The sequence below is a fragment of the Ambystoma mexicanum genome, chromosome 1q, assembly GCF_040938575.1.
Source record: "Ambystoma mexicanum isolate Mex_15411 chromosome 1q, UKY_AmexF1_1, whole genome shotgun sequence".
Lineage (NCBI taxonomy): Eukaryota > Metazoa > Chordata > Amphibia > Caudata > Ambystomatidae > Ambystoma > Ambystoma mexicanum.
The window spans coordinates 578,253,397-578,263,609 of record NC_090922.1 but is presented as its reverse complement, the minus strand read 5'-3'; the positions used below and the strand labels follow the sequence as shown (position 1 = coordinate 578,263,609).

The following is a 10,213-nucleotide window of genomic DNA, read 5'->3' as shown; positions in this document are numbered from 1 at the left end:
CAATGTTCTTATAATTTCAGTTGGAACCGAGCTGGGCACAGGGGGACCCGTGGATGTTTCTTTCCCTTAAGAACCTGTCTTCAATGTAACCTTATGTACTTACCTGTCAACCTCTAACCCTCCATTTCAACAGGCACGTTTTTAGCTTAGCCTATCTGCATCTAGCGTGCCTCGTCAACATATCGATGTGCACACTCTCTCACTCACACGCACTGTCCTTCCTCCAAGATGGCAGTGCTTGCAGGATTGACTTTTCCGTTTTCTCTGTCTATTGCCTCGGAAGTGTCTGATCCGACAGCCTGCTGTTTTGTGCTTCCGGTGCCAATTCCTCAGAGTCAGCAGCCACCATGAGTACCATGTTTGCAGATACCGTGCTGATAGTGTTCATCTCCGTGTGTACAGCCTTGCTGGCAGAGGGTGAGGAGGGAACGGTGGTAGCTTTGATGTTGGCGGGGTGTTCACACAGTGCTTGCCTTTCCCGGGGTATTGGGAGGTGAAATGACCGAGCGTGCATTCAGGTCAACATGAAATTGTGTCTTGACTCCTGTGAAATGTACTCGCTTCTGAAAATGTGTCTCGGAGCTGATGATTCTCACATACAAGACACATTCACAGCATCACGTACAGATGTATACACATATGCACAATGAGTATTGGAAGTATGGCACCTTTCCCGTTAAAGTGATTGTATTATCTTATTAAAGTATGAATCGAGAACTGAAGCGACAAATAAGCAGAGCAAATCAATTACAGTGTGAAAATGATGATAGCTGTGGCATAAAATGTGGGTAGTTATCTTAGATCTAAGTATGGCAACACCACTACTGCTGTTACAGTCGTGTCGGCCACTAGATTGTTACACAGCATGCATACAGTTTTCGAGCTCATTGCCTACCATTACACCCTCGCCCCTCCCCTACTCACACTATAATTCTCCTCTACCTTCCTCCTCGTCAGCGCTGGGAATAGGCAAAGTGTACTCTGCACCATCCCATGAGTATGGGTTTCTGGAACTAGTCAGAGCAAGCAAAGGTCGAAGTGGGCGGCGAAATGGTATGCCGCCCCCTCTCCCCCACCTAATGGGGATTCGTAACTGGGCCCTGCTTTGAACACTTTAGTCTCACATTTTGCTGGGCAATCTCACTGCCGCTGGCGTGCTTTTGCTTATTTGACTAGCCTGCTTGGGCCGTAATGTGCGTTTCAGAGCTGCTGCCATATAGCTCTTTACCACAGTGATACGCATTTGTCTTCTGCAATTAAGCACAAATAACCTGAAATTGCTGCAGGCACAGCTCTGTAGGTAATGGATGGGCGGTAGACGTGGCTATAGTCCTGGGCATGTAAGACATGTGACTGCTGGGTGATTGGAAAGGGGAGGGTGCATTAGCTGCATGCCGTGGAGTACAATGACTGAAAATAATGTTGGTCATTATAGATGCTTTTTTCACTGTTTCTTTCAGTGTTGATAGCGCAGTTTTGGAATGGAGAAAAGTCTGACCCAGGTCTGGGATTTGTATTAAAGGAATAAGGCAGAGGGTGGGTATGGGCTCGGTTGGGAATGGGGAGAGGGGTTGGTCCGAGGATAATATTATTCCACTACTTTTTTGGGGTACACGTCGACTCTTGGACCAGAGAGATGGAGTGATGTAGAATTAAGGTAGGTAAGTGATTGGCAGTAAGGGGGAGGAAATTAATGTTGGCTCTGCTCCAGTTAGTCTTTGTGAGGAATTGCCACCTGGGAGGTCTGTGTTAGCCCTACATTTAAAAAAAAGTAATATGATGCACAACATTTTGTTTCAGAAGTTGGTATACCGATCAGACCCCACTTTCAAAAATTGCCTAAAGCATTGTGACTCGTGTGCCTTGCAGCATCAATCTCCTGGCATCTGCAGCACCTGCTTTTCAGCGGCACAGAGCCGGTTCAAAGGTTGCATTTTCCCTATTTTGAGAGGGGGTTTGTCACCAAAATCACTGCAGACGGAGGCTGCATGTAACTTCTGCACCTCTGATTATGACACTGTCGGTCTGGTGACAGGGTAGTCTCTAAGAATAAGCCATACTTGGGTTTGGTGACTGATATATACACACAATTATTACAGCCACATCAGATTTGTATCATACTCATATCAGTGGTCGAAGTGTACGAAAAGAAGTAGTGGAACTATGTTCCCTGCTGGCCTGCATCCACTCCTCACCAACCCCATCACCATGTCCCCTCCCAGACCCAATTCAAACTCCCAAACACTTGCACCTGCTGTTTAAGGGAACGTTCAGTGCAGTGCACTGAAAGTGCAAGTTTCGACTTCTTCCTGCACTTTTATTTTTAAACGAAACCACTCCGGAACGGATTCTTTTTAAAATAAAAGCATAGGAGCTGTAAAAGGTCATTAAAAAAAGTAGAGGAGCACCGCTCCTGACCGATCCCGCTCACTTCGACCACTGACTCATGTCAACCATGTGAGTTCAGGCCAGCTATGGAAAGGCTACGTGGATGCCTAGGCAGATTTGCTGTCTCTTCTTTCTTTAGCAAGCAGAACAATAGGCAAGAAGTCTGCCTGTCTTTGATCCTATGGGAGGTTTGGTAACCCCTCTCTCCAGCCGAGGAAACTCTCAGCTGGAGGATTTATACCATGCTTCAAAGAGGCACACCCATCACAAAAGGGCCAGCCTCACACCAGGATGTTGCATACCAAAGGGCTTTTGAAGCTGCAGGTTTGGGAAGGGGGCAGAATTGGAACAGTTAAGAGTAGAAAGAATGGGACAAAGGGTTCTCTTCTTGGTTTTTTTTGGGTTTCTCTTTCCTTCCATCTCCTCCCATTTCCTGCAGAGCCCTTTAAGTACTAGGCTAGAAGGCAAAAGCCGCTTGTCATCTCGAAAGGGCTTGGACCGCTATAAGCGGGCTTGCTTTTACCCAATTCCCTGTGACCGTTTATCTTTTATATAAGGAAGGAGTGACTAACTCCTTCTCTGATTCCATTTGGACCTACAAGACAAATTTGTTTAACCTGTTTGGGAGAACAGTCCCTTTCGAGTCCTCCAGTTATAATGTAAAAGCGGGTGTTCTCAGCCAGAGGCTAGCTCTGGCCCAAACAATTGCCAGGGAACATTGGGGGGTGACCATGGGAGCCGACTTATGAATTTCCCAGGGGGGGGATGCCCAAATATAGGAAGTGGAGTCACCGGCAGTTATGACCGCATTTGCATGTAGTCACCAACTTGGTGCAAGGGGGAGTGGGTGGAAACATTGACTAGCATGTACTGCATTTACTAAAGTCAAGTAAGAAGGAGGTTTAAGCCTTCCAGTTGCATTCCAGGATGGGAGAACGAGATGTTTGCTAAACAGATGGTACAGCTTCAAGGTGGAGTACCACCACCAACCCCAAAAAAGTTCCCAATTCAAGGAAAAACAAGTAAAGAAGTTTCAACATCCCTCGACAGGCAGCTCTGGCATTGCCAGTTTGGGTTCGCTGCATGTAAGTGTAATCCTTTTGGGACTCCAAAAATTTGCTGATTTCTTTGAAACAGTACCCTATTTCTAACTGAGTACTTGATTAAGCTTATGGAATCCATTGTTACCCCACAATGAGTGAGTCAAACTCTCTAGGCAGGCTTTAGACTTCTTAGAGGAATGGAATCTGTGATGATTTCTGTTCTTGATGTCATGGCCATGCTCCAGTACCGTGTTGAGGTCAGAGTTCTCATTTTCCTTGACCTCTCCAAGGCTTTCGATATGACAAACCATGCCATCCTGTTTTGACAGTGAAGATGTGGTATGCTCTCCCACCTCAACTTCGAGAGAGAGAGCCTTTTGCTTTGCATCTATCCCTCAATTTAAAAAAAATCGTTTTGGGTTATGGATGGAGGCACAGATGCGATGTAAGAGGGGTGCACAGAGGTACAAATACATCTTGCTTTGCATCTGTCTCTCAATTTAAAAAAAAAAGTTTTTTACCCCAGCCAGAGAGGGACACAGTATGGATGGAACAAAGGGCCAGCCATACTGCGTCTCTTTTCTACGGCCTGGGGGGCCTCAGCCCTGATGTCATTCTGGCAGGAGGTACCTAGGCCCCGGAGCACCCGCATACTCGACGCCCCTGGGGGTGACTGCTGTGGCACCGCGGCATGTACTTTGCCAGCTGCAGCAGTACCCAGGCACCTCACTGGAGGTGCCACCTAGCTTCTATGTACTGGGAGTGCAGAGGAAAATGATCTATCCTGTCTCAGAGCCCCTCAATTGGGGCTCGGAAAGCCAAAGCATCAGGATTCCTGTGTTCCACCACTTTGAACTGTCCTCGAGCCGAAGATGACCACGCTCAACGCATTCGAACCAGGCAGGACCTCCTGTGCTATCTTTGGCATTCTTCTCGAACTGATCTTCACGTCATCGAACCAGTTTGCTGTTGCATTGCACAAGCAGAGTATGTCACCTGTTAAGTTTGAACATCAGCTCACCATCGCGGATGCCTTCAAACTGATGTCTCGAAACTATGCATCAAACCACCAGCGTCTTCACATTGACCCCAGCTCGACTGTTGCACTGACCCTGGGGGCCTCATTGAGCTGCACTACTTGAATGCTGCATCGAACCACACAGAGCTCTGCTTCGAATGCGACTCGACGCTTGAATCCCAGCAACTCGCCATACTCTAATCCAGATCGACTGGCACACACATAGCTGCAACTCTTTCTCAGAAGACATTTTTTAAAAGGGATATTGTTGCAATTTCTTGCTCCACTACATTCCCCATAGTGCTTTCATCTCGTTGTTCTGCATTTTGTGTTCTTTCCTCGGGTGTAGGTTGTTGGTAGTGTTTTTATAGTCTATTATTTGCATATAGGTGTGCTTAATTAAGTAAATATATTTTTTATAGCACCTTGATTGAACATTCTTTATTTTGGTGTCTTTTTTTTTTTCTTTCTATTACTGTTTTGTTTGATAGTGTTATCACATTCACACCCCGCTGTAAGCTTCTAGCATGCCCTCGGCCCACATTACCACAAAAAGCTAAGGAGGTATATGTCTCGACTGCCTGTTCCCCTTCATCATTGTGATCACTGTTGGTTTGTAGTATGCGGTTTAGTCACTACTCATCCTTGTACTTCTGCAGAGCAGTAGTAATGTCGTCACAATCATACACTAGAACTTTTGGCTGAATGGTAAAACTATGTATCTGTTTGTAAATTAAGTGATAGGGGAGTTAGCGAGGGCCAGTTAAACAATTTTAGCAGACAGCCTTTGGGGGTCTTTAATAGAGGGGATCAATTTGAAACCATTTGTCCCTGAACTTGTTAAATCTGTCCCATTGCAAGGGAGACTTTATTCAAATGGGAACTTAATCCAATCTAAATCAAAGTGAGATTAAATGATATGCCCATGATCACAAACTTTGGTAAACTGCAAAGCCTGGTTGTTACCCCAAACTGCAATTTAGGCACCTCAATCCATACCTTTTAATTCTCAACTTAGTACTAAGTCTTGGATTTCAAGGCCGCCTACAATAAAAACTGTTTTCTAGAGTTTACTTGAAATACACAGATCACATATTAAAGCAACCTGACAATGTGTAAGTCTGTCTTTATAGAAACATGTTCACCCAAAAGAATATTTGTTGTAGCTTTATTTGCCAAACCCTCGAATGAAAAACTAGAATTCCCAGAATGTAAAAAAATTGCTAGGCTTAAACTCTCGTTTACACCACTTTACTTTCAGCACTTTAATACGCGCACTCAAAGAAAATAAGGTCTAAATAATAAATCCACTTGGGTATAGAGATTTAGTTGCAAGCTTCCAAATTGTTATGTTGGAAGTTAATAACATTTGACTATCTGCACAAAAACATTTTGCATGTCAAGGTTGTAGACCTCATAGATGTAAAGTAACTCAAACTTGTATAGGAGCTGCTGGCAGCTCAGCCTGTGACCGTGATGTAAGCAATGGGCTTTGCTGTATGTTAATGTTAGTGCGCGGTACAAATATCCTTTAACATTATCACCAACGCAGTGGTCACCTGGCTCTCTGGCGGCTCTGAAAAGGGAAGGGTGGTGAGTTAGTGGGAACGAGCAGGAAAAGTGCAAGAGAGCAGTGATGTGCCATTGGCAGACTCAGCCTGGTTAACACTGTTCGCTGGGCTTGGGGTGCTTTCTGGTCGGTAGCTGTTGTTTGCTGTTGTGTGAGTCTGTGTGGTTTGTTATGTTTTTTTGCTGTAGTGAAGTTTGTGCCATTTGTTGTGCTATAGGGTTGTGGTTGTGTTTGGTTAGAGTTTGAGAGGTGTTTGCAGAGAGGTGAAATTGTTAGTGGGTTGGTTATTGGCATCGCTGTCTAGAAGTGATGTGCTAAATTTCCAAGTTCTTTCTTGATGTGGCACGTGAATATTCCTGCATTTCTATCTAGATCCGGTACTGGCTAATATTCGCAATCCTTTCTATGTATGACGCCAACCAAATATTCAACAACTGTATCCAAATGTGGCACTGGCCCACCTTCGAAAATCCTTTCTCTATGTGAAGCAAGCTAGTATTCACAGTTCTATCTAAATCTGGCATTGATGGTATTCCCGATGCAGTCTAGATGTGGCACTGGCCGACATTTCACAATCCTATCTAGTTGTGACACCGACTATTGTTCACAATCTTATCGAAGTGTGGCACATGCTAACATTTGCAATTCTGTCTGGGTCCGGCGGAGGCTAATGTTCACAATTCTATCTAAATGTGGTACTTGCTAGCCTTCCTAATTCTGAGTCTTGCACTTGCTAACCTTTATAATCCTATCTAGATGTGATGCAGGCTATAGTGTCCACGATTCCATCTAAGTGAGGCACATGCTATCATTCACAATTTCATCTAAGTGTGCCGCATGCTAACATTTGCAATGTAGAGTAACAAAGCCTGATTACAAGCGTACCTTTGTCGAAATACACGTACAAAACTGCAACCGGTACTTCAGGTAAAAACAAGCCCAAAGTTGCACACAATACGCAGAAAGGGCACCACTGATCTTGGGGCCTTGCTAAGCTTGCCTCAACGTGGGAGCAAAGGGCGTGTGCTCTAGGCTTTCATGGAATAGTGCTCTGTCAAAACAAATTGTCAGAGCACAGGTGTCTTGCTGTGCCCAACGTATCTACTCGGTTTGTTCGTTTTGTGGGTCTTTTTTCTATTCCCACTTCTCCACTTTGCTCTCTTTTTTACTTTTCATCTCCTCAGTCCTGCAGTGATTTACCCTGGGCGTAGGCACAATATGCTGATTTCTCGGACAAGGTAACAGTGCTGTAAGTCAACCACATCGGTGTTGGCACATTCTAAAAGTTTAATAACCTAAATTAACTTAAGAACATAGATTTAGTGCTGAGGTGAAATTTAGATGGCATAGAGATTAGGACAGAGAATATGTAGGTAGTGACGGATAGGGTTGCTAACATTTAAGTTATCTGGGGGAGTGCAAACTTATGGTGCAACCTTTGCCTTGGGTGTCGTTACAGGAAGTGACATCACAGTTGGGTGCCTGTGCACGACACAAATGTTCTGCTTTCCATCAAAACTAAAAAAAAACAGCCATCATTAATTTGGGAAACCTTACATACCACACATTGGTGGCAGGTCCAAGCCTGCATTTGGCTGGTCCCCTTCTCCAATGGGACAGACTAAAAATGAAAGGCTTGCACCCATTACTTTTGCCGTGTCAAGAGGTTGCCTTAAATCGGAAGTCACTCTATACAAACACAAACCCATTTGCAGTCTATTGTATTGTGCTTTGATTTGACTCTGCTTTCCCCTCCAGAATGATACAAACTATCCTCAAATAGGTAAACCCAAATAATAGATATTTTTTAATGTAATTTGTACGGTACCTCATTTGGCTGATGCACATGCTGCAACATTTTGTGCAAGCTGCAGGTTCTCCATTTGGATCCTGGATGATCTGAAAAAGCACTTCCTACTGCTGATAATGTGTAATTGGGTGGGCTTGTGCCCTCCTACCTGGGGAGCGATGGGGAAGCAGCAAACGGCTTCTCTAGGGCTTAAGGCATAGGGTAGCTTTCTCAAGTCACCCAGAAGGTGCAAGCGGGATCAGCAGGCAGCACCCATGTGTTCTGGATTATGGGAGAGACTGGTGATAAACTAAATCAGAGAAATCCTCTGGATAGGGAAGCATCCACATGTCCAGTGTGGCCCCCTCTGTCCCATTCCCAAACGCGATAGTAGATTGACAACCCTTGTCCAAAGCCCCAGGACTAATGTTGGTAGACTCTGCAAAACAGTCGAAACATTGTAGTACTTTATATATTTTACTTTTTGGTTTTAAGCAGACTATGGCTCACAAGCGTCGGTGCCATGAGCAACGGCCAAGCTAAAGGACAAACCCCGTTCTCTCGTTTCATCTTTAGATGTCATGAGCATTGGGTTTCGCGTTTGGCAAGTTCTAGCTTGTAAGCTGACTTCACTCTGTATTTCTGTACGGTATATGTAGATTTATTTTGCCAGTATAAAACATAGGTCTGAACCTACCAGTATATAATGTGGCAGAGCCTTTAACCCAGGGATCCCCGTGTACCTCATATGGACCAACCTGAGATGTTGTCATTATGCATCTGATGATAACGCCTACTCGTTGTTATTGTTTGAAACGGCCATGACTCTTATTGATAGTCATTATGTAATTAAAGGTGGCATTCCCATAAACCACGTGTAGTAGTCTGCCTGCCATGGTGTGTAGGCTGGTGTCTGGAGTGCCTGGCTGCATGCGTGGAATCCTGAAATGTAATGTTGGCAGAGTGCTGTGTGAGTGGACTCTAGCATGACCGATTGAGAATGACCTGGTTAGAGTATGGATGGACCTTTTTCCCATATGTATTTACCTGATGTATCCTAAGTGAACTTCTCGAACTTGCCTTCATACCTACCTATGGACACAGTGTTGTGTGCCAACTTAAAAGACTAGGTCACTTCAAAACACCTATAGTAAGTTCATTCATCTAGTGTTTTTTAGTTTTAGAAAGTGGTTTTGCTTTGTAGCTTAATCTATTTTTAGACCGGTTTGGAGTATCGTGTTTTCAAGGCAAATGTTGCAGTTGTTTTGTTTTAGAGTAACACTGGGTCTTTGGAGATTCCCCTGTACAGTTGTAAGCATTCATTTTAAGCGAGCAGTGTGAATTTCACTTTGATATCATGTTCATTGTCCGCTCCATCACACAACCGACGACCCTAATGTGTGTGCTCTGGTCAAAGTTTATCAAAACCAGCTGCAGCAAGAGCAGACACAGAAACGACGAAGTGCTGCTCCATGCTGCTTGTCGCCCCTTTTCCCCCTTGTCCCCCGTGGCTAGTAGCTGGCCGTGTGGAAGCACTTCAGCCTCCCTGTAGGCTGCAACACTGGAGACTGGATACACGAAAGGGCGTGGGCTTGCTTGGTCTCGTAGGGGGAATATGCACAAATAAGCATTCAGTGAAGCAGGTGACAGATCTATGTAATTTGACTGGCAGGTCTGAGTAGAGGTCTTAAAAAAACTGCATAAGCATTAGTGAGAATTCCTTTTAATCCTCTTTCGTAGTCCCCTTCTGCAAGAGTCGTTAATAAGGAAACCTGGCTAGCCAAGTATGGGTTGGGTTTAACATTAATTAAATCGCAACAGAGTGCAATGCAAATTTGGTTTCATGGTTTATTGTCAAAGATGTTGTGTGCACTTTTTAATTTATCAGCAATAGTTGTTACGGTTGTCCCCATTTAGGGGCAAAAATTCAAGTTGCAAGCTACTAGCCAGCCTTTAAAAAGTCACCCACCACCACAATTGTACACATACACGCAGCACATTATTTCTTACTTGCCAAGAGTCCAAAATTACTAGCCAACGGCTAGTGGCGAGCACACATTTTGCACCCTGCCGCATTCATATGTAGAGTATTCAATGTAGTTTTTATGAAACACTGGTGGACTCCTAATTGCATGGCGTGGAGAAGTATAGCTCTTAAACCCTTTCATTTGAAGTGTTGGGCTTGCATTTTACTCATTTTCTTATTTAAAAAATGACTATTTCCTCACTGAGGCTTTCTAAGGTATTCCTCTGGTCTGTTGCTTCTCTTTTTGTAATGCAATTTATTTTTCTAAATTACTATCATAACAGTATATTTAATTTCGGCATGATTAGGTTACAGTTCCATTGGAAATCTAACTTCCATAGGAAAAGCAAACTTTGACAAAGGTGCCCATTATGTATGA

The 10,213-nt window shown here is 44.2% G+C and overlaps 1 protein-coding gene across 1 annotated transcript in view; it reads left to right on the top strand.

The window, feature by feature from the left end:
• The first annotated feature begins 250 nt into the window (after positions 1 to 250).
• Positions 251 to 10,213, top strand: part of TMCO1 (transmembrane and coiled-coil domains 1) — a 363,846-nt gene continuing 353,883 nt past the window's right edge. The window contains exon 1 of the mRNA XM_069641076.1: positions 251 to 417. Coding sequence (XP_069497177.1) covers positions 348 to 417 — 70 coding nt within the window. The 5' untranslated portion in view covers positions 251 to 347. The remainder of the gene's footprint in view (positions 418 to 10,213) is intronic.